Raw genomic sequence first — 26,952 nt, forward strand, 5'->3', positions numbered from 1 at the left:
AAAATGGCGCGTTCTATGCTCTTGTTGTAGTCTACTATTAGGTACACCAAAAGATAAAATCAATTAAGTTTAAAATCAGCTAACTTCCAAATGGAGTTCAAAAGTTGGACTTAAAAAGGTGATTATTTTAAACCAAAAATGGAATTACAATTTGGTGGTCATTTAATGTTTTCAGCTAAAAGTAATTAGCTTAGTGTTCGTTATATAAAATAGGTAAAAAATCTAAAAAGATTTGTCACAATTTTAAATTAAAATGAGTCTTATGTTTTCCCTCATTGATTTCTGGCGTAACCGAATTTTTTCCCTGCCACCGCTGGCATGCCTGGTGCGCCCTAGCCCATGGCTCTCCTGAAAGTTCCGCCCAGCACTGGACGAGGTGTTCACGGGTTAATGGCGACCCATCCGTTGTTTCCGTCGGGTAAAGTTATCTGCACTACCCGCACGATTCCTCCGCTCTCGTCTAATATCTGAAAAGAAAAAATAAATATACTTGTTATTCAAATTGTCAATCAGCAGCTGCTAAAGTAGGGTCAACGTCAAATCTTTCGGGTCAAAGGAATCGAGATAAATTACCAATGTTTACATCAGAATTACATAATTATCTTATTTATGAAAGACAAATTAGTCTTCAAAACTTTCTTTCTCTTTCTAATTTTACGTTAATTTCACTCCCCTTGGGGCATACTTAATACTTGAATGACTTCCTTTCAGAGACTCAACGAGTACGTTTAATTCTTTGCACTCTAGATTATATATTATTAAAATAACAGTGATATATTTTTTTAAATAACAGTGGTGTCCTCAGATAAAAACGTCAACATACGCACAACATTTATCCCTGCTTTCGTCAACCAGTTCAGTATAGGTCCGTTAGGTCAAGTCAGTAAGTAAATAAATGTACGCTAACCTGTGCTCCCTCTTCCTGTGGTTCAGTAGTAACGTTATCAATGTAGCTACCTTCAGTCTTTAACGCTCCCTCCAGATTATCTGAAAATGTAGTACAGTAATTAATCATACTTCTATTCTGCACTGGCGTCTGCGGCATACAATATATTCAGATAGACTATTCTAAAGAAGAACAGATCTGTGAATAATGTTTTGTCATCATATTTTGTCGGAAAATATTTTTTCATCTGTTCGGAAAGTTTAATTTTCATGGATAGATAGCCGGGTGGAAAATTGCGTTTTCATCTCTAGGGTGGAAAGCTTTTTTTTTTTAATTTTTACGATTAGCCACGGAGTCGAGTTACGTCAATGACACTTTTTTTTTCACGTTTCGGCCTGGCCATCTAGATAGGTACACGTCGTGACCAAGGAGCTTATATACCTACAACACTGGAGGTTGAACGCCGAACATCCGTTTGATACAAGAAATTTGACTTTTATTGTGTCACGAATAATATTCCGTCTCTTTCTTTAGTTAGGTTAAGAAAGAGATGGAATACATAAATAAGTAACAAAGGTCAAACTTCTTCGTTCGGCGTTCAACCTCCAGTTTTGTATATAAGCTCCTTGGTCGTGTCGTGACCAACTCGATTTTTTTTTAAAGTCGGACGTGGCAAGTGGCCAATTTCGAAAAGGTTGGAGGTTGGATATCAGTAAATTTAATTTATTATTATTCTCTTCTTTTTTGTAGTATTTTACTTTCCTCACAGTCGAAATGAAAAGTAGTGTCTAACTCGGGTGAAATTACCCATTTCCCCTCGAACTATTGGCGCTCGAACCTCGGGTGAAATGGGTCACTTTCCACCCTTGGTTATCAATCTCCTAATCTTGCTTTCTTAGTTAGCTTCAGTAAACTTCAGTAAGCTAGTTGATACAGCAAGATAAATACGAACTTTTACGACAAAATACGATGACAAAACATTATTTATTACATCCGTAAACTATAAGGTTCGCATGACAGCTCATTTAAGTGGATGAATTTGTTCGAGTCTGTAGTGCGGACATTTTATTCAGTAAAACAGTGAACATTTACTTTCGATTCGTTCAGCCACTGAACCGTACCTTTAACACTCTTGAACCATTAAATTGGTTGAATGTTAATCTATAACAATCGGTGTTATTCTTCGACAAATAGTGCCTTAATAGGGATGTTGACACCACCAATCAATTGACGTACTTTTTATGAGCTGTCAAAACACAATGCTCTCATAGAGTTTGAATGGAAATAGCAACTTATGACGTCACACACACAGTCAATCAACTAACTATTTACTATTTATTTGTTTTAAAGCAACAAAAAATCTAATTTTGCAGTTCATCATTCCAGCCTATGTACGTCCCACTGCTGGGCACAGGCCTCCTCTCAGAACAGGAGGGCTTGGGCCATAGTTCCCACGCGGGCCCAGTGCGGATTGGGAACTTCACACGCACCATTGAATTGCTTCGCAGGTTTGTGCAGGTTTCCTCACGGTGTTTTCCTTCACCGCAAAGCTCGTGGTAAATTTCAAATGTAATTCCGCACATGAATTTCGAAAAACTCAGAGGTGCGAGCCGGGGTTTGAACCCGACTCTCTGCTTTAGCGGCGATAGGTCAAACCACTAGGCCACCACGGCTTGCAGTTAATAGAAAATTAATCTGGTTCTCAGGGCTAAAATAGAGCGTTTTTTTTTACTGGAGTCGTGTCTTCGATTTATTTTTTAACGGTGTCAACATCCCTATTCTTCAGTAAATTTGTTTAATTAGTTCTAGGGCGCCAACGATATACGGTGGGCACAATCAAACAGTACGACTGTACGTGAGTTATTCGTTAATTGCACTTTGACTACTTACAAGTTAAAATATCATCGGTATCCGCAACCAGATTCAGCGAATCCTTCAGCCCTTTCTGAAGAACATATTTCTTATCTCCTATTATCACGGTGCCTTCATTTTCTGCAAAAAGTGGTTTTAATTTTTTGTTTATTATTTACTTTTTAAAGCAGTAAATAAACATTTATCATAAACAATGGGGGTCAAAAACATATAAAACAAACTGGTGAGGACTACAGCCCATAGAACCATATGATATTCTATTATTATGCATGTATATGAAAACTTCTATCATACGTACCATCGGCCTTCTCGCCTTCTGCTTCTAATTCCAACTCCTCTGTCGATTCATACACCTGTAACAAAAAGAGATTATTCAAAACTAGCTGTTGCTCGCAACTAATTACAAGTTTACAAGGGGTGCGTATCTAGTTGTATATTTTTTGAAAGTCGTAATGTAATATTTGTCATAATGTACTTTTAGCATAACCTGCATATCTTGCCTGTTCTCGACAAAACTCTTTTTTTTGATGTGTATATCTATCAGACTCCAAACTAGGCTGAGCCTGAATTTTGGCAATCCGCGATTTATAAAGGATAGATTTGTTATTTATTTCGAAAAATAAAAATACTTTCTGCCAAGTTTCTTGCGGCGCATTCTTTTTGCCAATGATGGTCTTTCCGAATAAATGATTTGAATTTGTGTCCGTTCACATTTGCGCGCGCGCGTGCGTGCCTGCGTGCGCGTGTGCGTGTGTGTGTGTGTGTGTGTGTGTGTTTGCGCGTGTGTATGTATATGTGTGTGTGTGTGTGTGAGCGCGCCCTTAACTCGATCGCACGTTTTTACTTACGTTATCTCCGGGCGCGTTGTTAGCGATCCTCTGTATGGTGACGCGGGGCTGGTTCACCACAATCGATTCAGCCAGATGTCCCTGTAAAGTCACAGTTATATCAAGGATGTAAAAATAAAATAATCATTAAAAACATCTGTAACATCAGGAAAAACTCATTTTTGCGGAATAAAAATTAGCCTATTATTTATTCTGGTATTCTAATATGTTTAGACTTTACACTCAATGTATACACACGAAATGACACTCGCGTTCATACAGAGACACTTCGTGTACAGAGTGTATACAGTGAGTGTACTGAGTATAGGTGCGGCCACATGCAGTCAAATCTGGTCACGTGAAATATAGCGATAAAGCTGAAAATGTTGAGCTTCAATTTTGAAAAAAAAAAACATATATTTTTTTTATTCACTTCAATTTCTTTTATTTGTACCACTGCAGCACTGCCACGACTGCCACTAAGCCATCTTGACCCTGCTGTGCGACGCGGCGACTTGACGCTGCTTTTTTGAGTCGCGTTAAATTCAAAATAGGGTCACGTGACCAGATTTGTAGCTGGAAACGAGCGTCGAGCGACTTGCATGCGGCCGCACCTTAAAGCGTACCTAGCTTGTACTCACGCTGGTATTCATATGCGTGTAGAGCAGCTGTTTCCGCATGTATCCCGCGCCGCAGACGAGGCACTCGTAAGGTTTCTTGTCGCTGTGCACGAAGCGGTGCGTGTTGCGATTGTCGCGAGAGTTGAACGACTTGCCGCACACCTAACGAACATAAAGCATTACTTATATTTATTAAAATCAAAAATACACACACATACATACACAGTAAACGTAATCCACAGCACTGAATTTTTGTCAAAAAAAAATACAATAAGTCTACAACAAGTTTCGTTAAATAACTAAAAACTAAAGAGAGATCCCTTAAGGGATAAGTCCGCCTTTGTACAAGTATCTCAAAGTTTGTCAATTGTGTTTTGTTTATTTTCTTTTGTACAATAAAGAGTTTATATACATACATACATACTAAAAGCGAAAAGCGAGTAAGTACAGTCACTTGCAAAAATAAATATCTATTCGAACCACTCAAAAATATGTTACTACGGCCTTATTGCGTCAGAATAAGAGTCTGTGGTACTTATTTTTGAAACTTTGAATAAGTTCATATTTTTACACTTGACTGTACATGCCTACCCACAACAAGCTCCATCAAAGACGCTTTTCTCTATTGCATAAAGCTAACGAGTTAATTCTATGTCGATAGCCCTCGTTTTTCTACGTATATCCTCACTTTTTCCCACTTCTTATTGATTCCCTTGAGAGTGTCTAAATATACGTTTTTTACGACCGCATCTTTTTTCTTACGTTAACTTAGAAGTTTGATTTTTACTGCTTCAAGGGCCTGTAGACCCGAGTAGATGGTTTTAGTTTCAACGCGTTCCCGAGATAAAGGCAGACAGACATACGGAGGGACAACCAACTGATCGGTGCCGTTTTTCCTTTTCACATACGCGACCCTAAAAAGACGTCTAAGAGCAATTTGCAGCCTCAAAATTAACATTTTCATTTTGACTTGTATAATTATTTTTAGAGCCTTAATAATAGCGTTATAATTGCAACCAACCTCACAGACATACGGTTTTTCGCCGCTGTGTATCCTGATGTGTTTCTTGTAGTGTTCGGGGTACACAAACGTGGCTTGGCAGACCTCGCATTTCAAGGGGCGCTCCCCGGTGTGGGACGCCTTTATATGGTAGTCTAGTAGTCTGGAATGAGAGGTGAAGCGTGCATGAGGACCGATCGACTATTCTTGTACAGTTAACTACAAAGATATCATTACGGCCAAAGTTTCAAAATGAATACACGACGAAAACTAATTGGGGATTTTCAAAAGTCGTCTTCTTCGCTACCCTAAGAGGACGGAACACCACACCCTCCGGCCAGAAGTCGGAGCGCAGGAACATCTGCCGGTGCTTGGAAGGCACTTGTAGTCTAAATGAGCTGAAATTGTTGGCCCTTTGAGACTCGAGCGGGATGATGTCTTATATCCTCTGGACAATACTTTGTATGAATTTCGGCTGATGTTTGTATAAAAAAATACGAATGTTTGCTCTAGAGTCTTGGGTATTTAATTGTAAATGTTTAGAAAAATATATGATACTTCGTTGAGTTTCTTCCCGGACTCTTCTGAATAGAGGTTTTTCTTTGCTTGTTATACTTTAAATTGACTAAAGTTATTTTGACTTAGACTAAAGATATATTTACTTTGACTAACGATATTTTGACTTACACTAAAGATGTTTTGACTTTGACTTAAGATAATATGACTTTAGCTAACGATATTATGGACTTTGACTAAAGATATCTTTACTTTTGATTTGACTCTTGACTAAAGATATCTTGACTTTGACTAAAGATATTTTGATTTGACTCTTATGAATGACTTTGACTTAAGATATTTTGATTTGACTCTGACTAAAGATATTTTACTTTGACTAAAGATATTTTCGATATTTTGACTTACAATTAAGATATCTTGGCTTTGACTAGAGATATTTTGAGTATGACTAAAGTTATTTTAATTATAAATGACTAAAGATATTTACAGCCTTATCCATAAAAAAACCTTAATTGAGGTTTGATCGGTCTGTTACTTAGCAGACTGATTAAGCTTATTAGACGGTTGTCAAGAAGTATGATTCATAAACGCTTGCTAGCAGTCTGCTAGTTGTTGAGCTGCTGATAGACGGATTAGACGCGTTATGTTGGCAATCTTGACAAATCAAAGACAAAAAATGGCCTCATCGATAATTAAAAAAAAAATTGACAGCAGTGACAGCAAATTAGCAGGAAAAAAAAAGCGAGATGTTTGTTTTCCCGCCATTTCCGATCCGCATGTTTATGTTTAAGTGCAAAAAGCCGTAATTATGTTAATCATCCTAATTTTATTTTTTTCATATTTATTGTTAGTAAAGTAGTAGTAATTTTAGAGGATTTTTAAATACAAATTCCTGAAAATAAATTTTCCTGGTTTTTTTTTTAATCTTTGCGTAACTTCACCCTTCACTAAAAATATCTTCGGTATGGTTTTTTGCTCTTGTCAAAGTCAGCTGTTCAAACTTGTGGCGGCCATTTTGTGACTTAGCAGGGAGATAAAGGAGGGTCTACGGTCCTCTAACTTTAGCAGAGCCTTGATCGACTGATTAGCGCTAACAGACGTTTATGAATCATGTTTTTTAGCATCGGGCCTTCAAGGAGCCTTCAAGGAGGCTCTAACTTTTTATGAATAAGGCTGTTAGTGTTTACCTGCGGCGCTTGAACCGCTTGGGGCACTGGTCGCATTTATACCGCTTGTCGTCGTAGTGCGTGGCGCGCTTGTGCGAGTGCAGGTTGGAGCGCTGAGAGAACGTCGCGCCGCACACCTCGCACCCGAACGGACGCTCGCCTGGGAACAACCTCTAAATAACACACACATACATCAACTCTAATACCTTAACAATAGTGTCTGTGCCGATCTTTTTAACCACCTTGGCCGCTCCGAACTATCTGATGGCGACTATACATAACAACTATACCACTCATACAAGAAAATCATTTATTTTTTTTTATTCTTTTAGACCAGTGTGTTTCAAACTGTGGGTCGCGACCCTCCAGGGGGTCGCGGGTGCTCCTTAAGGGGTCGCAGTAGCATCGTTTATATTATTAACCTAACAATAATACAAATTACTGTAAGGAGAAGTAAGCAGGGGGTCACCAAATATTTAAAAAAAATATATATTTACTGCTGATTGAAGTATCTTAAAGAGCATTCACATCACTAGAGCCAACGTCAGTCAGTCAGCCAGTCGTCAGTCAAGTGTCAATGTCAGTCACCACATTTGCTTACCAGATTGCTTGATTCCATTGAATTCGAATATATAGGGAATATTGCGCAAAGCTCTGCGCAGGGGGGCAATTTCAGTTCAACTACCTATGTATGTATGTTATAAAATGCATGGGGTACTCTACCAGTGTGTATTCGCATATGGTCCTTGACCTCAGCGCGGCGCGCGAAAGCTTTCCCGCAGACGCCGCAGACGAACGGCTTCTGGCCGGAGTGCACCACGCCGTGCATCTCCAAATTGTGCTGCGTGCCGAACGCTTTGCCTGCGAACACTCATCATTATTATACTGTTTCTACGGCAGGCGGAAAAACCTACTATTGGCAACCTTTCGCATGTATCTCTCAATGTCCTTCTAAAACATGACACAACAAGTTTTATTGTCTTAAGTGACCACTAACAGCCCGTACTTTGAAAATTTGTACTACAGATCTGTTCATTCGCCAAGGCGCGCCCCACCACATTTTATAATTGTAGTTGTAAGCGTATCCGTACGACAAGTCTATGTGCGCGTAGCTCGAACGTGTCCTCAGTCGCAAGCGTACCGTCAGTCACGCACACTGAGACTAAGACAACGTGTAAGTACGAGGTTTACTTGTGCACATTGATATAGCTGTGGAGGGGCGCGCCTTTGTGAGTGAACAGATCTGTAAGAGCAAATGATAAATCGGACAAAATATATAAACAAAGTATAACATGGTGTTAATTACTAATACTTTAGGTTAGTAAAAATATGCGTTACCTGCTCCCTACACGTAGTGACAATTTTTTTTTTCGTCGAAATCCATAGAATATCCATCATTGGCTTTCTAACAAAAACATTACTTTGGATTTAGGAAATAAATCGTAATGGTGGTATAATATATAATATATTTTAGATGAATATACACATAACCTATCAAGAATCATAAGCCCTAATCCAATAACATTCGGACATATTGCATGACTACAAATACTACATTTTTTTTTTAATTATTCATTTCTATTTTGATTTTGTATGCCACAATTTTCATTGAATTCTAATATACCAATTTATTATTTTGGAAACTCTCTCTCTCTCTTAAAAATCCTGCGCCTTCCGGGTTTCATAATGTTAGTGTACTTATTGACATGTGAATTGCATTTAATAAATAAATAAATGTTAAGTAATATTTCTATACTGACCGCAAACGCTGCATTCAAACTCCTTGATCCCAGAGTGAGTCTTGAGATGTTGGTTCAGGTTCTGCAGCGTGAAGAAACACTTCCCGCACTCTTCGCATTTGAACGGACGGGGACGGTCCTGCCAACACAACGCACATTCAGGGACAATTTGTTTACATTTGGCTAGTATAAACAGCCTTTTTAGGGTTCCGTAGTCAATAATGTCTCTCTGTCTGTCCGCGGGTAAGCTGTAATTTGACATGAATGTACATATCAATCACGCCGACAGTGGTACAAAAAAAATTTTAGGGTACCTTCCACAGACGTAAAGTGGGGGTGTTTTTTTTTCTCGACTAACCCTATATTGTGGGGTATCGTTGAATACGTCTTTTAAAACCATTGGGGGGTTCCTAAGACAATTTTTCTATTCAGTGATCTGTTTGCGAAATATTCAACTTTAAAGTGCAAATTTTCATTGAAATCGACCCCCCCCCCCCCCGTCTAAAATCTAAACTGTTGGGTGAAAAAATTGGTTAAGATTCAGAATGGTAGTAAATATATCAAATTTAAAAGGAAAATTATAGCGGCTAAGGTTGCTTGAGAATTATTAGTAGTTTAAGAGTAAATAGCAGCCTAAGGTATAAAATATACCTAAACTTGGAAGATTCAGTACACAAAACGAAATCCTTAGAAAAATATTATTTGATTTTTTCGTAATGGCTACGGAACCCTATCCTGGGCGACACACTCTTGGCCGGTTTTTTTTATTTTATGTGACTTGAGTCATGAAATTATTGTTTCCTCGAATGTCGAACTTTTTTCTTTTCAGGAGCAAATAATTAAAGCATAGATCGTGCTCGTCAAAATACAACTGTACTGGAAATCCCATTTTTCAAACAAATTACACATTTTTTTATCAATGTACGCCATCCTAAAGCCTAATTGATGTCGCCCATCATGCTACAAATATCAAATTTTTCCTTTACATTGCTTCTTCGAATGAACTTTAAAGTGTAAGGTGACCCGGGGCTATTGTAGCTGGGGGGATATTGTATCCGAGCCGTCTGATGGCGTCCTTACGACGCCATGATCGCCATGTTCATGTGTGTTGTATGAATTCTGGCGAACACAACGTGAAATGGCCGAGAAGAACATGGCGTCCTTATTCAGCTACATGCTACGTCAATAATATGTAATTATTTTTACAAGTATGTCTTTCAATTTGACGAGTACGGTCTACGTTTTATTTAGTTATTTAGTCCTGTTAAAGGCCCCACCCGGTATATATTTACGACCTTGACTGTACACATTCTTAACTGTACAGTTTAGCACATTTTTTTAGTGGTAGAGCCTTACTTAACTGTAATCACTTGCTGGCTGCAGTACGAATGGGCCGGCTCGACGGGGTTAGTACCACACTCCCACAGAACACCGGCGTGAAATAGTAGTTTTGCTACTGTGTTTCGTACGGTTGGTGGGAGATCCGGAGGCCCAACTCCTCTCCCTCCCCCCTTTAGCCCCCCTTTTAGGCCGGCAACACACCCTCAGTCCTAATAATGCCGTAGGTGTCCAGGGGCGACGGTGATCACTTACCATCAAGTGTACGCTGGGCACAGACCTCTTCTCAGAAGGAGAGGGCTAGCACATTACTGATTAAATATATTTGTAGACGGGTGAGTAAATATTCAGTGTTTTTGCGGAGTTTAACTTTAAAATACGCGAGTGATCCCATTATTTCAATAAATTAAATACAACAAAGATAATAAAAAACAAACAAAACAATAACAGAAACAACAATAAAGTGTTATGTAATAAAATATATTTTAAGCGATATCTTACCAGATGAGTCTTCAGATGGGACTGGTGCGTATACTTGGAGGCGAAACTCTTGTGGCAGATGTGGCACGTGTAGGGACGCTGCCCGTTGTGCAGGTTCATGTGCTCCACTAGAAGAGTTTTAGAACTGAAAAAAAAAAAGTTTACTTACTTTCATTCACTTATGCCCTGATCACACGTACCGAGTAGCATGGCGAGACAGCAAATTGGTACTCGGCCGAGTGTTAGTTAGTAACATAAAAACTTTTTTATTTGACCGAACGTTATTTGTTGCTGGCCATCAACAATGTGATTGTAGTTCTACTTTTTAGATTAAAAATAAGTTGGTTGCTTTTCTGTCATAAGAAAGTTAACACGCATTTTTATTTCACAAACTAATTTTAATGTTGTTATAAACACCGAGAGAATAGGGTGGGCGAGTAGGTGTTTACACGCATTTTGAGTGGCTCGCTCGCCATTTTGCTCGGCCGAGTACTCGTCACATAGTACACACGAACCGAGCACTCGGCCGAGGACACTCTCTCGCCACTCTACTCGGTACGTGTGATCAGGGCAATTCAAGTTTACAACTTTGTTTCGCTGAAGTTGGAACGAGAGCCTCTCGGGGTTTACTAATGTTTCGGGGAATAACGTTTGTTAACCTGTACCATTTCGCAACTCTTCAATTCCCAAAAAAAATTAAATAAATAACACAAAAGCGAAATACAAAAAGAAACTGTTTAATATTTCTGAAACTGTAAATATTTCAGGATTTTTTTAAAACTATCCTAACCTAACCTAAAGGGTTCTAAACGATGGCCCTGAAATAAATCCTGAAATATTTAAATGAAACAGGTTGCCAAACGTTACGATGCAGGCGAAGCGATACTTGATACCTATTACATCGAATCGCAGCGACACCGAGTGATGTTTAGGTTACGTACGCACTATGCGTACTGCGCGGGTTTAGCGCGCCGTCCCTCTTCACAGCATCGCTCAAGAAAGAGACGGCGTGCTAAAACCGCGCAGTTAGCCGCATAGTGTGTACGTAGCCATATTCTACTTAAATATATTTACTCGCATTACTTACACATGTCTAACAGTAAAATTTGGGGGATCCTTACGACTGCCATAATTTTATAAATCATAATGTAATGTTTGTAATTTTTTTTTCCTGCTGAAACCATACATTTTTTGTATTTTTTTAAATGGTCATCCTGTAGAACTCTATAGGTTAGGTTAGGTCTGTTTTATAACAATTCTAAAAAATAAATGTTTTCAGAGAAAAAAAGAGTTATGTCAAACGTTACATTATGACTAACTTCGACCAGTCGATATAGACCCAAAATTTGGTCGTTATTCAGCGTGTTATTGAAATGTAGTATACAAGGGCATAAATATACGTTACTATGGCGTCAAAAATATTCTATAGGTACAGCTTTATGCTTCTAACAATAAGGTCGATGATGGCTGTATAGATATGTATGCCATTGACTTTAAAATTACTTTGGTATTTTTTTTGGATGTTACACCCGATATGTTGTTATACATGTAGTTATAACGGTTTTGACTGCAAATCGTCAATTTATTTGTACCTGTATTTCTTGTTGCAAATATTGCATTCGTGTAATTTGCTCTTGTCCTGGCCGGCATTCTCTTTCGCATGTTGAGCTGAAAAAAGAAATACAATAAATAAATAAACAAAAATGGACTGATGTTGAATTCTATGGTGTTTTCAGTATTTAGGTCATAGAAAATTTGTGTTTGTATGTTTGTCCGTCTTTCACGTCGAAACCGAGCGACGGATCGAAGTGATTTTTGGCATAGAGATAGTTTATGGGCCAGAGAGTGACATAGCCTACTTTTTATCCCGGGAAATGCACAGTTCCCGAGGGAACTGCGCGCGATAGCCGAATTTCACGCGGGCGAAGCCGCGGACAAAAGCTAGTTTACAAAATAATTTTGAACCGGTTGACAAAAAATATCATAAAAATCAAAGATTCAGAAGTCGAGACATGCCTTCGCAGCGAAAAATGTAGTAACATTAAACTTTTTTTTCGAACGGACTGTCCCTGTTAGCCTTGTTACGGCGCGGTACTCGAACGGTGATGTGTTTTTTTTTTTTTATGGTATAGGGGGCAAACGAGCAGGCGGATGAAAATGATGTGTCACCGAGTCACTGACCGACGTGCGCGATGTAGTGGTCCCGCCGGCGCAGCGCCGTGCCGCACGTGCGGCAGATGTAGACGCGCGCGTCGTGCGCCAGCCGCATGTGCCGCATTATGAACTCCGCGTCGCCCGTGAACCGCGTCACGCGGGACCCTGCTAAACCAACAGTTATTGTTTGACGGCCGGATGGCCAAGTTGTTAGAGAACCTTGACACCCGTCAACACGATGGGTATCACGGGTGCGTTGCCGGCCCTCTCAGAGACTGGCTCGTTTTTAGGGTAACGGAACCCTTATATTTTCGCCATGTCTGTCTGTCTGTCCGTCCGCGGCTTTGCTCAGTAATCAATGCTAGAAAGCTGTAATTTTGCACGGATATATATGTAAAGCATGCAGACAAAATGATACAATAAATTTTTTTAAAAAAATTAAAAAAAAATTAACGGTACCCCCCATAGACAAAGTGGGAGTGATTTTTTTTTCTCATCCAACCCTATAGTGTGGGGTATCGTTGGATAGGTTTTTTAGGTTCGATTCAGTGATTTGTTTGCGAAATATTCAACTTTAAAGTGCAAATTTTCATTAAAATCGAGCGTCCCCCCTCCCCCTCTAAAGTCTAAACCGGTGGGTTGAAAAATTCAGGATGGTAGTAAGTATATCAAACTTTCAAGGAAAACTATAACGGCTAAGTTTGCTTCAGAATTATTAGTAGTTTATGAGTAAATAGCAGCCTAAGGTATAAAATATACCTAATGAGGATGAAATGACTGACGCCTGCGCGAAGTACGGTAGTGAAACCTAGCTGCAGGCAACAATCCAAATAGTTCATCTGAACACTCCCCATGACATATGCGGTACAAGATGCAGAGAGATGCAACATCCCTCCGCGTTGCCAGAGGATTAAGCCGGCCAGAGAGTTAATATGTAACTAAGTATGTATTTATCTATATAAGCATGTTTATCCGTTGCCTAGTGTCCATAGTACAAGCTTGACTTAGTTTGGGACCAATTTAATTGGTTTCAAGAGCCATGATATTTGTTTATAAACCGTTTAGGCACGAGAGAACAGTCTCCTAAAATATCCGTTGGGTTTAAAACATCTCTTTCCTAAAGACACACGTGTATCAAAATATCCATTTCATTGTTAGATTCCCAAAACGTCAGTTCATTTTAGCCAATAACAATAACTAATATTCATATTAGGAAACGGATCTTCTAGGATTTGGTTATTACTGGAAACGTGTCTACTAGAATTTGGACGCTATGGAAACATATCTTCTATTATAGGGTTTCTCAAAGTGGGGTACGCGAACCCCTAGGGGTTCGCTATTCGACGGTAGGGGGTTCGCGACAAGGTTTACGTGATGGTGGCTGCAAGACTGGCAAGATGATTAAGATTGGTTTTGGGAGTATTTTTGTATTTTTTATTTCAACTCCAAATTTGTTACTTATTTGTTTGTTATTTGTTTCAGTTTGTATTTTCGTTGGCAAGACGATTCTTAGATTCTTACCTATATTTGTTACCTTTTATTAAAATAAATAATATACATTATATTATCATGATGATTGAAATAAAAATAAACTTAGTTTCTCCAACAGCCAGTTTTATTACTTTCTTTGGGGAGGTAGGGGTTCGCTGTCGTCTAGAAACTTTAACAGGGGTACGTGGAGCGATAAGTTTGAGAAACCCTGTCTTAGGAAATGGATCTTTTAGGATTTTCATGTTTCAAGAAACGGATCTCTCGTGCTTAAACGGCGTTGACCATTAAAACCAACAATTGGATTGAAGTTCCGGGATTCACTAAATTCCAATGGCAATTCACATAAAATACATCGTGGATTTCATGAATTACCTTTGTTCCTATTCTTTTGGCACAGCATGCATTTGAAAGACCCGTCGTCTTCTTTTACTACAATCTGCAACTGAAACAGTACATATTTCATACATATGTATCAAACATACAACATTTAGAAAGTTATTTTACAAGCTTTTATTTAACTTGCTGTGTGTGTATGTATGTATTATGTGTATGTATGTGCGGGTCAAATCTTGAAACTGAATTTCGACCCACTTCCAGCAGTCAAACGGACTTAAAATTTGGCATATAATATTTAAGGACCTGGGCTACCGAGCTTTGCTCGGGTTTAAACTCGATAATAAGCGTTTTCCCAGAGATAAGACCAAGCTAGATCGATTTGACATCCGATCCCCGAAAACCCCACATACCAACTTTCATCGAAATCGTTAGAGTCGTTTCCGAGATCCCCGAAACATATCCTCCTGAGTCCTGACATTCTTTAACAAACTTAGTGCTTTAAACCTAGACGTGGTTGACCTGCTTCGTTATTTTGGATATTATTTAAAAACTCTGAGGATCCTTTATTCAATGAACAATTTGTACTTTATAAAGTACATTTGTACGCATGTACAAATTGCGCGCATGTTCTATTTGTGTTTGTCGGCCGTTATTCTTAGAGTTAATTGGTCCTTTATAAAGTACGCGAGGACTTAGGAGGATATATATATATATATCCGGGAGACGAGCAGTCGATAGGCCTCCAACATGGAGCGACGACCTGGTTAAGATCGCGGGATCGCGGTGGATGCGAAAAGCACAAGACCGGTCTGAGTGGAGACCTTGGGGCAGGCCTATGTCCAGCAGTGGACGTCTTTCGGCTGACATGATGATATATATGCATATATACAAGAAGGCTCGTTTAAAGGTATTAGATACATATTATTATATAGATAAAATTCTAAGACACATTGTAAAAAGATTCTGTGACAAATAGGATACGTACGTGGTCAGTAAATTCGTTGTCATCATCTTTGGACTTGCTCTGCACCGACTTAACCCGATACATCTCTCCCGACTCCACCTTAATAAAAGCCCCACCTAAAAACAAAAGTGTTTCTTTCGCATACAATAGAGCATAAACAATAATTTATATGTAGGTATGTATGCAAACTACATTTATTGCCTGCACATAAAACATTTAAAATAAAGTGAAGATACACAGAGAGAAGCACATTGGCGAACTTTTTCCTAATAAGGGATCTCTTCTAGCTAACCTAGTCTAGAGAGAAAGATAAAATAGATCGGCAAACCGTTAAAATTACGTTCCGTAAATAGAAGTACTCCAAAAATAAATAGAACATTATGAATACTTGTTCAAATATAATCTTTATTGTTTGACAAACATATTTTTCTTTATTGTTCTTCTTTAATTATATACAGTTGTGGTCATATAATTAAGAACGATTTTTTTATAGAGAAGATTTTTTCAAACTGACAAGTGTTACTAACTGCATGTATATTTTTGTACTTCTCTCGGTATCGTAAAACTTTTCCGTACTAGCGGTAAATTCATTTATACATATAATTGGCTAAAAAATAAATATATAAACTTTATACATTACATCTAAACCTAGTATTACTACTTACTGGCTGGTCATATAATTAAGAACGCTGAATAGTTTATTTTTTATTCAAATTTATATAGAGAATGGACGGCTGCTTTGTGGTTTTAGGTTATTATTCGAATAATTTTGGCGCCATTTAGTGCCGTAAAAGTCTTAAAGGCGATTGCTTCATATAAAAACAATGGGGAAAAATAAAAGTTGTGATAAATCTACAAGAGAAGTAATACTAAAACTTTGCGACAAGAATTGGTCGTATAAACACATAGCCGATCATCTGCAATGTTCAAAAACTATGGTTTTCCACGCCATAAACCATTTTGCCACGTATCAAACTACTTCAAATGTTCCGCGTGTACCTAGACAAAGAAAGTCATCTCGTCGAGATGATCGAAATATCGTTCGTTTGGCAAAACAAAATCCTTTTAAAGGGTCTAATACCGTCTAATGAGTTAAGAAAAAAATATTTTGGCGAAAACAACCCTTCAGCAATCTCGGCACGCATTATTCAAAGGCGTTTGGTAGAAGAAAAGTTGCACGGAAGGATAGCAAGGAAGGTGCCTATGTTGAAACGGTGTCATAGGCAAGCCCGGCTTGCATTTGCAAGAAGATATGAAAACTGGACAGTCAGACAGTGGAAAAACGTTCTTTTTTCTGACGAGACAAAAATAAATAGGGTATGTTCTGATGGCAAACGATATGTAAGATGGCCTTCAAATAAAGCATTCGACCCAAAGTATACAAAAGTGACTTTAAAGCATGGCGGGGGAAATGTAAAAATTTGGGGATGTTTTTCTGGACATGGTGTTGGACCTGTTAGGCTGATAGAAGGAAACATGGATCAATTTCAATACAAAAACATACTGGAAGAAACAATGTTACCATATGCTGAAGGCGTGCTTCCGGTTATTTGGACATTCCAGCATGACAATGATCCCAAGCATACTGCACGTACCGTTAAGGAATTCCTCACATCGCAATCAGTTTCTGTCTTAGATTGGCCAGCCAACAGCCCCGATCTTAACCCAATAGAGCATCTTTGGTGCGAAGTCAAGAAAAAGGTTTCAAATCGACAGTGTGGCAATTTAAGAGAACTGTATGATGTATTCTTAGAAGAATGGAACTCTATCTGTCTTGCGAAATGTCAAAAATTGATAGATTCAATGCCTCGCCGGTGTAAGGCAGTAATAAAAAGCCGTGGACATGCTACTAACTATTAATTTTAGTTAAAATGTATTAAATTCCTTTTTTTTCTGTACAAACTTCACGTTAGTGTGATTTAGTTAATCTAAGTTTCAAATAAAAAAACTTTCGAGCAGTTCAATAAATCGTTCTTAATTATTTGTCCAGCTTCATTACTATTTTAATTTGTTACTAAAGAGAATAAAAACAAAATTTGTAAAAAAATGACAGCAATTTTATTATTTATTCTAAATCCCGTTTGCTCTATTCATGTGGCTATTTCATAACGTAACTAGTTACTTCTAAGAAGGACCCACGACTACACATGACATGATTTAGTTAAAAATAATCTGGAACTCCAAATCGTTCTTAATTACATGACCACCACTGTATTCAGCGTTTTTGTAGCGATTTTCTCGAAATTATGCTCAGGGTTAAACATTTATGAAAACTAAAGACAATACCGATGCTAAATCTATTTAGCGTGGTCAAATTTCTTGCGACTTTGAAAGAAAGAAAGAAAATACATTTATTTAACGCCATAAAAACAAACATAGAACAAATACAAGACATACATGACGCTAAACAGGTCCCCACTCAGCATAATGGCACGGCAAGCCGTGGCGCTGATTTTCAGTGAGGACCTTATCTAAACTTGTCCTTATAAACATGGAATGCTAAGACGAAGGCTATGTAGGTATGGAAGGGCCTTGTCACACTTGCGAGTTACGAGCGTGTTTTCTATACACATCACATCAGTGATCGCTTTTTATACAAAATACGCTCTCTACTCGCTAGTGTGATAAGGGCATTATGACATTTAACCGACCGGTCAAAACGCTTGAATATTCGCCCGTAAGTTACCTTGTTCTCTCGCAGCCGCTATGATAGCGTTAGCGGTCTCCTCGTCGCCTGAAACTTGCAATTCTATCTGTGAGTCCTCGTCGTCTGAAAATATAATATAATCCATGTACGTCTGGGGTGACGCCAGTAATAGAAACAATAAACTAAAACAAATATTCCTTAGACTGGCCAATGTCGAAGGATGCTCCTCGTACTAAAAGTACTGCGGTCATTTTAGATGGTCATTGTCATATCATACAGAGGCAAAAAAAAAATCTTAAGACTTTTCTTATTGCTTGTTAATTTAATTGTCATTTACTGTTTTTTGTTGTATATTAACATTAACCTAAACTGAATAAAGATATTTTGACTGACTGATCTTGCTGTAAAGATTCAATTTTTTTTCTTTTGTTTCGAGTTACGGTTTCTACTCCATAGTGTGGTCGGCCAATGTGAGAGTACCTTGCTCTGGTAGGTCAAATAAGTGAGTGTATCTTTGATCTGGTCGGTCAAATAAGTGAGTGTAACTTTGATCTGGTTGGTCACAAATAAGTGAGTGTAATCTTGCTCTGGTCGGTCAAAAATAAATAAGCAAGCGTAACCTTGCGCTGGTCGGTCAAGTAAGTGTAACCTTTGTCTGGTCGGTCAAATAAGTGAATGTAACCTTGGCGTGGTCGGTCAAACAAGTGAGTGTAACCTTCCTGTAGTCGGTCAGAGTCAGAGTGTGTGTATGTGTAATGTACCTTGCGCGTCGGGCTGGTCAGCGTCGGCCCCGTCGGGCAGCAGCTCGAGCCGCTCGCCGTACACGAGGCGGCGGCCCGCCACCACGCGTAAGTAGTTATCGTCCGACATCACGATCGTGTCTGCAACATGGTCGAATCATAATCAAAACGGTTATAATCAGGGAGCGAAACTTTAATGCCGCGTGCCGGTGACAGCCGTATGTCATCAAGCGTCATGCAGAGTGTTTTTATCTAGATATAATCACTAACAACTTATTGGCCTCTTTAGTTTACGGATACTTGAGACAGCTAGTACTTATAAATGTCACTATTTTAATATGTTGTGTATATTTTATAAAAACAGCCTATATGTCAATTTGCGTCATAATGACGTCACCGGCATCAAAATTTCGCTCCCTGGTTATAATGTAGGTAGGTCGCAAAGGGATATTTGATGTGTCTTTGTACTAACAGCGCTTAAAAGATCATCATTTCCAATTACTCGATTATTGTTGAAAGTCATAATGTATTGTTTGTCAAAACACTTTTTTTCTGTGAATCCATTAATTGTTATAAAATAAACAAACAGTTTTCTGTAGGAGGATCATTTAAAAAATACAGAATAAAACACTGTTTAGGCGAGAAAAAAAAACTAACAAAAATTCTGACAAACATTATGACTTGCGAAAATTATCACATATTTCGATTTCATTTACCGTACAGTCAAGTGCAAAAGTATGTATCTATTCGAACCACTCAAAAATATGTTACCACGGCCTTATTACGTCGGAATAAGAGTCCGGTGGATATTTTAGAACTCGACATCTAACGGCAAAAACTAGTCTAAATCGTCTCCGGCACTTACGCTCGTCGTCGTCCTCATCTTCCCTCTCGCTCAATATCTCGAGCTTGCCCAGCACGAACTGGTCGCGCGCGCCGCCGTCCTGGCTGTCGTCTAACGACGATAGCAGACTCACGTCGAACATGTTCGACTCGGATTTCTGAAATATTATCACAGACACGTTATTTTTAATCAACTTTTTAGAGGCTGTATCACCATCCATTGATTAGTGTTAACTGACGGTTAAATGTGATACCGTCTCTATTTTTTTGTTCGAATAGACGGAGACGGCATCACATTTAACCGTCAGTTAACACTAATCAATGGATGGTGAAACAGCCCCTTAGTGTAGTTTGATGCCATGGTTTATACTCGTGAATAGTGATGTTATGTTAATTATTGAAGAAATAAAATCCATACTAACATAATAAATGCGAAAGCGTGTGTGTTGTTATTGTACATAAAACAGAAAATAATACAAAAAGAAAACACCAAAACAAAAAGACTACAAAGGCGAACTCATCCCTAAAAGGGATCTTTTCAAGCTAACCTAAACTAGAAAGGAAAACTCAAAGAACAGCGAACTGTAATTTATGCACAGTGAGAAGAAAGCAATATATAACATTTGTGTTTGTCCGTCTTTCACGTCGAAACGGAGCGACGGATTGACGTGATTTTTGGCATAGGCTACTTTTTATCCCGGAAAAATGCACAGTTCCCGAGGGAACAGCGCGCGATAGCCGAATTCTACGCGGATTAAGCCGCGGGCAAAAGCTATCTATACTTATTATAAAGAGGAAAGACTTGATTGTTTGTTTGTTTGCATTGAATAGGCTCCGAAACTACTGGACTGACTAAAAAAAATCTTTCACCGTTGGGAAGCTATACTATCTCCGAGGGACATAGGCCCCCATCATAGTACCCATAGATATACTCAGCGGCACAAAATTTGGCCCAACCTTCATACAAAATTACCTATTACTGCATACATTTGCAGGCCAGATTTTTTGCCGCTCAGTATAGATATACATTATATATACTTAAACACACACGCATCCAAGACTCAAACATTCATATTCATCATACAAATATTTGCCCATCACGGGATCGAACCTGCAATCACTAGCTTCGTAGTCAGGGCCACTAACATCTTAGCTATCCGGTTGTTAAATTATAACAATAATAACTAGTACCTTTTGGGTATCTTCACTTGCACCATCTGCGTCCTCCTCGGCTACAATAGCATACGAGCAATCTGAAAGCACAATAAATGTTTCTTAATCTGAATCTCCATAGGATTATTTTGTTGTCCATCGGTTCATTTGTCAAAACCTATCAAGATCTGTTGTCCACTGTCTGTGTTTCCGGATAGATAGAACCTAGAGTGGAAAGGCGGGCTTGGGGGTGGGGTGGAAGACTGAACCAGTAAGATACACCTTTGGCTTCATCTGCACTTAACATCAGGTGAGATAGGGGCCCATCAAATTCAAATTCAAATCATTTATTCAATAAATGGCCGCAATGGGCACTTTTATACGTCATTTTTTAAACTACCTTTCCTTTTTTACCTACTCTTTCGGAAACCATCATTGCCAAGAAGAATGCGCCGCAAGAAACTTGGCAGAAAGTCATTTTTTCAAAATAATATAATTACAAATAAAATACTTCAAAACTACAATATAAAATCACAGGTCAGTTTAATGTCAAAAAGAAAACGAGTGGAGGTGCTGAAATCAATATCAAATACCCTTTGGAGCAGTGAAAAATTTAACTTTTAAGTTAATGGAATGAAAAGATAAGTCGTTAATAAAATTCGCAAAATTTTCGCTATTATTCATATCATAATGTAATAAATGTTTGTCAGAATGATTGTTTATCATAATTTATTCCACTGAAACCATCAATTTTCTCAAATTTTTAAATGGTCATCCTACAGAAGAAAACTAGGTTAGGTTAGGTTTGTTTTATAACAATTCTGAACAATTATTGGATTTAGATAAAAAAGAGTTATGACTGTGGCGACACCCCTGCCACATATTGTGTGATCAGCATTTTAGCTAACCACGCGGGGCCCGCGGCCAACGGACGCCAGTCGGTACACAACCACCTTACTTGCCACGCGCCTACCAACGCGCCCCGACTCCCGCCTGGTTAGCCCGCCTTCTGAACTTTTCTTATAACATACATGTGTGTTATTAAAGAATGTTAGCTACCTACTTTGTTCATCTCTTCCATCCCAGCACGCAACCCGAACTATAGACATTACCAGAAAAAGGTAGTTACAGTGGTGACCCCGTTTTCGAACACGTGCTAACTAGATTCGTTTGTGAGCTAACCAGGCGGTTAAATTCAGTGAAACCACAAAGTGACCTCAGAAGTAAAAGCCTCAACAGTCGAGCAGTCAGACCACCGAACTGCTATCTGATAGCGGCAAAAGCAAGATAGCACCGTTCCGGACCAATCTTACACAAACACATATCGTTACATCAGCAAATTTTTTCGCCGAACTTCGTCTCATTCCTAGAAGCCATCACAGCCGCCAAAGCGTGTGGTTAAAGGATGTTATATATGGCCGCCGGACATCGTGTCATTTGAAATCCATCTTGAAGCCATCACAGCCGCCAAAGCGTGTGGTTAGAGGATCTTCATTACACCGTCGAGTGTCGTCGCAGGGAGTCATGCCATTACACGCAGAGGTCGCTCATGAAGTCATTACAGCCGCAAAGGCGTATGGCATGAAGACTTTCTCGTCAGAGCATGATCAAGCGGGACCTACAAGCGCCGCATTCCAGCCCAGTCACGTTGCATAGCAGTGGAGCAGCGTCAGCGCGGGCACAGAGCGATCATATTACAAACGTCGTAAACATGAGCGCAGCGTCGATTTATTTGAATCAGCATTACCGTAACAATATAAGAGTACAGTCAGTCATGAAAAGAGGTCACAAGTTGTCAATTGTTTTTATTTTTGGCTAAGTTTTTTTTATTATGTATACATTTTATTTTTCTCAAAAAAGGGGGGGGAGTGATGTGGCGACACCCCTGCCACATATTGTGTGATCAGCATTTTAGCTAACCACGCGGGGCCCGCGGCCAACGGACGCCAGTCGGTACACAACCACCTTACTTGCCACGCGCCTACCAACGCGCCCGACTCCCGCCTGGTTAGCCCGCCTTCTGAACTTTTCTTATAACATACATGTGTGTTATTAAAGAATGTTAGCTACCTACTTTGTTCATCTCTTCCATCCCAGCACGCAACCCGAACTAAAGACATCGCCAGAAAAAGGCAGTTACATGACAAACAATATATTCAGACAAACATTACATTCTGACTTTCAATAATTATGCAAGCGGATATGGACTCTATAAAAAAAAGTAGCTGGCTCCCTCGCTGCCTTAAACTTACCTTCATCAATCTCCATCTGCTGATCATTGGGAGTTTCTCCATCAGTCAGCCTTTGCAGCACAACTGACGTCATAAAGTCTTTGTGGAGGCTCGACTCCTCAAATATTAGGTCTTCCGAGTCCGCTCGGTTTGTCTCGGCGTTCTGAATGACTATGTTTTGTGCTAGAGCTGTCGTCGTCTTTATGCTTTGGGTGAGGACTGACGAACCAACAGTCACTTTGAGGTTTAATGTGGAAGGTATGGTCGTTGTGGTCTGAAAATAATTGTTATGGAAATTAGAGACAGAAAAACATTTTTTTTTTTAAATACAAACTGAAATATAGATGCACAGAAAAAACAGAAAAATAAGACCATCACTGGGAATCGAACCCAGGTCCTCATACCTTGTTCTTCAATGGCGCCAGCACATTGCTGCTAATGGGAAGACGTCCAACGTTGAGGACAAAGTCTGGAGGCAGCGGGTGGAGTTTAGACGCCGGCAGCACCACTTTTTTCGCTTCATTCTTTATGGGGCTCCCACTCGTCTTGTTTATCTGTCCGTGTAGCTCTGTTTTGATATGCTTTAACCTGATACAAGAAAGGAGCATTTTTAATTTCTACACTTCTTCAACAACTTTTAACAGAATGGTTGTGGATTCCCTTGTTTATTTAACAATACAAAATTACAGCATTATAGTTATAGTACCTAACAAAACTGCTGTAAAATACAATTATCAATGCTTTTTTACACCTCTACTAGTGATTGCTCCAATTTTTGTTTATAAAAATATTTATTTATTTAATTTTTTAACCGACTTCAAAAAAGGAGAAGGTTCTCAATTTGAGTGTATGTTTGTTACGCGATAACTCCGCCAATTGTGGGCCGAATTTCAAAATTATTTTTTAGTTCTAAAGGACATACTTCCGAGGTGGTCCCACTGACACCAAGTCAGGATCTGATGATGGGATTTAAGAGAAATCGAGGGCAACCCTCGAATTTCTAAAGCACACCAATAGCGATTTTGGCATTTTTAACATCAATTCAAGTATTTACATTCAGAAAGTATCATTTGGTGAACTGGACCCTGATAAAGAAGACCGTAGGTACTGGTACTCTGTTATAAAATGATATAACTATGCTGTGTTTGAGCTTAATGGAATCGTTGTGAGATGCACTTTGGCTACAAATCACTAAAAACTATGAAAAAAAAATGTTTAACAAAAAATAGAACCAACTTCAAAAACCTTGAAAATAATTTTCTACTAGTTTGAAGTTGGTGCCCCAGCACAAGCCAGCAGGAGTGATTGAAGCCCAATATATAGTATGTAGGTGAGGTAGAAGACTATAGTTCCACTCCTGCTGGCTCGTGCTGTAACTAGTAGAAAATTATTTTCAAGGTTTTTGAAGTTGGTTCTATTTTTTGTTAAAAAAATCATCTTACCGTCATTAAAAATGACTTCCTGTTATAAACTTTACCATTACTTGCAAATTAATGTTTACAAAAATAAAATACACATTTGCAAACAAAGTCAAAGTCATTACTGGTATATATGGCAAAAGCATCAATAACCGAGTTTACAAATAGAAGAAATTCCTACCTGTCATTAAATATTGCCCCATGTTTGTGCCTTGATGTATGGTCACCAGCACCAATATCTGACACAACAAGCGTGCATAAATATCTGATACAACTCTATTTCTAGGGCCGGAAGGACATGTCAGATATTTTTGCATGTTCCGTTGTAGCAGATATTAATGCTGGTGACTGTACCATGATAAACTACTACAGATAAAACCTTTTATAATGACATATTGGATGTAACAACAAAGAAAAAAATCCCAGCACAAACAGACTAAACTAAAATAACACTGGTTGTATAAATATTTCCCAACACAAATAAACCAAAATAATACTGGTTGGTTATACAAATATTGCCATTCCTTCAATGTTGTGATAACCTCCTGAGAACCAAGTCAAATTTTTAATTCTATAAAGGACACTGGTTGTCAGGAGGATAAACGACTTTGACTGTAGATTTAGATCACCTCACCTTACTTGTAGATCATCATACTCCTTGCAAGTTTGGCTACATTTCTTGCATATAACGGTGGAATGTATATCTTCCTCTCGCAAAGGTTTTTCTGCGATCTCACTCACTATATCAAGCAGTTTCTTGCCCGATTGGAGGTTACTCTGTAACATGATAAATGTGAAATAATTTTTACTTGATAAAACAGAAAAGCACTTTTTTTGGGTATGCACCTGCCAATCGAGATGAGAAGTGCTCAGATCGCACCCCTACCCATCTCTTGGGTCTGGTCCCTCTGAACCCATTTGGTAACTATTCACATGCCCACCCATCAGTGCTCATTGGTCTGGATACTTTATTGTAATATATCCTTAGTGAATAGTAGTGTTATTTCAGACCAGTCACTGAATTTAAGGTAGGACTGAGTACCCACCAAGGAACAATTAACACCAATCGACCCATAAACAAAGCCTGTTCTATGGATACTGGCAACCAAAAAACAATAATAATAATAGAGCCATTTATTCATTTACGCATTAATACATATTTGATTTATTTATTAACATTTATTTTGTTTTGTTATTATATATTTAACTGATATTTATTGGGATGTCCATTTGTGGACATAGGCCGCCTCCATCATACGCCATACAAAAAACATACTTACCAAAGTCGAAACATACTTACAAATAAATAAATACTTTAAACACCCCAGCCAGTCGAAATAAACATTTGTATTGGTCATATGGCCTTAATTCATGAGTCACCATGGAAACTTAACAGACGAAATGTCATAGTGACATCACATTAATTAACAAGGAAAATAGTAATGACTTTCCTATGAAAAGGTTCCATGGTAGCGCAAGAATTAAGTCCTTGACCGTTCATAACATCTAGACCTCTTCAGGGTCAGATTCTCTAACCACTCAGTAATTATTGTGGTTATTACTGGGTTATTGTGTCATCAACATTTAAATATAAATCGGTAATAAATACAAAACCAAACTTACAGTGTCTTGTATGAGATTGATTGTGTTCCGAGCTCCCGTGCTGGCATTGCAAATGAAGCAATTTGCAACACGGTTCATTCTGGAAAGTAAATGAAGTAGTTGTATACTTGTTTTTATTTATCCGTGGTTGTATTCTACTTCTAGTCTTATGTCAGGACTCATTAACATAAAAGATGACCATAGAATTAATTTCTTAATTGCAATACAATAATATAAATTGTTATTAATTCTGTATTTTCCTAGCTTTGCTGTAAATCTATTACAGTGGTGTAAGTCAAGTTAAGTTGATCTATTCAAGCTAGTCCTACATAAGTTTTTCTTTCATCTGGTAACCTAGCTATTGTAGCTATCTCTTTAATCTGGTAACCTATATTGGGGACTAGTTAAATAAACAGACCAACGCAAAGTATGCAAAGCAAAAGAAGGCATTACTGTACTTATAGCTGTACGAGAAGTAGAAGTTATGTAAAGTAAAAATTAGGATCTATTGACAACTCGCTTTGAATCTTTGAATTTGTAAACAAACTTGAATTTTATTTAAATCTATTGCCACCTTAGGAATAAAAATCCATCTTTGGTACACACAATACACGAAAGATCTCTGTAAAATACGACATTTTATAGCCAACGGTACAGTGTACAGCCGCCATTTTGTATCAGTTCGATTAATTATTTTTTAAAAAGTAATGAAAGCTAGTAAAAACATAAGAAAACGCATTACCTGACGAATTTATCCAGTTTCCATGGGATTTAGTTAGTTTCTATAGGTTTTCGGAAATATTTGGCTATATAAGTTGTCAGCAATGATTGCCTAACGCAAGCAGCCACCATTACGTACTTTATGATTAGTTCCTAATTTCACCACGTCCTCGTGAAGTCGTGAAGCGTTGTTGTCGAAGCCAAAATAAG

At 38.4% G+C, this 26,952-nt stretch overlaps 1 protein-coding gene across 4 annotated transcripts; it reads right to left on the reverse strand.

Annotated features, from left to right (window-relative positions):
• Positions 1 to 144: 144 nt before the first annotated feature.
• LOC141444257 (uncharacterized) lies at positions 145 to 26,902 on the reverse strand. 4 transcript variants are annotated; one of them, XM_074109745.1, is made up of 24 exons: positions 26,765 to 26,902; positions 26,044 to 26,122; positions 25,055 to 25,197; positions 23,407 to 23,590; positions 23,024 to 23,276; positions 20,811 to 20,872; positions 19,642 to 19,777; positions 18,798 to 18,917; positions 18,076 to 18,159; positions 15,411 to 15,505; positions 14,462 to 14,525; positions 12,626 to 12,766; positions 12,037 to 12,112; positions 10,466 to 10,589; positions 8,648 to 8,765; positions 7,611 to 7,748; positions 6,909 to 7,047; positions 5,227 to 5,368; positions 4,227 to 4,367; positions 3,607 to 3,687; positions 3,057 to 3,111; positions 2,777 to 2,878; positions 908 to 987; positions 145 to 467 (listed from the first exon to the last, which is right to left on the reverse strand). In XM_074109745.1, the coding sequence occupies exons 2-24, from the start codon at positions 26,119 to 26,121 to the stop codon at positions 381 to 383; spliced, it is 2,643 nt and encodes an 880-aa protein (XP_073965846.1). In that variant the 5' UTR covers position 26,122; positions 26,765 to 26,902; the 3' UTR covers positions 145 to 380. The 4 variants fall into 4 exon arrangements, with proteins under 4 accessions (XP_073965846.1, XP_073965845.1, XP_073965842.1 ...); XM_074109744.1 differs by having other exon boundaries at positions 12,626 to 12,763; positions 14,462 to 14,531; positions 26,765 to 26,901; XM_074109741.1 differs by having other exon boundaries at positions 14,462 to 14,531; positions 26,765 to 26,901.
• Between the last annotated feature and the right edge of the window lie 50 nt (positions 26,903 to 26,952).

This window comes from Choristoneura fumiferana, chromosome 29 (genome assembly GCF_025370935.1).
Source record: "Choristoneura fumiferana chromosome 29, NRCan_CFum_1, whole genome shotgun sequence".
Taxonomy (NCBI): Eukaryota; Metazoa; Arthropoda; class Insecta; order Lepidoptera; family Tortricidae; genus Choristoneura; species Choristoneura fumiferana.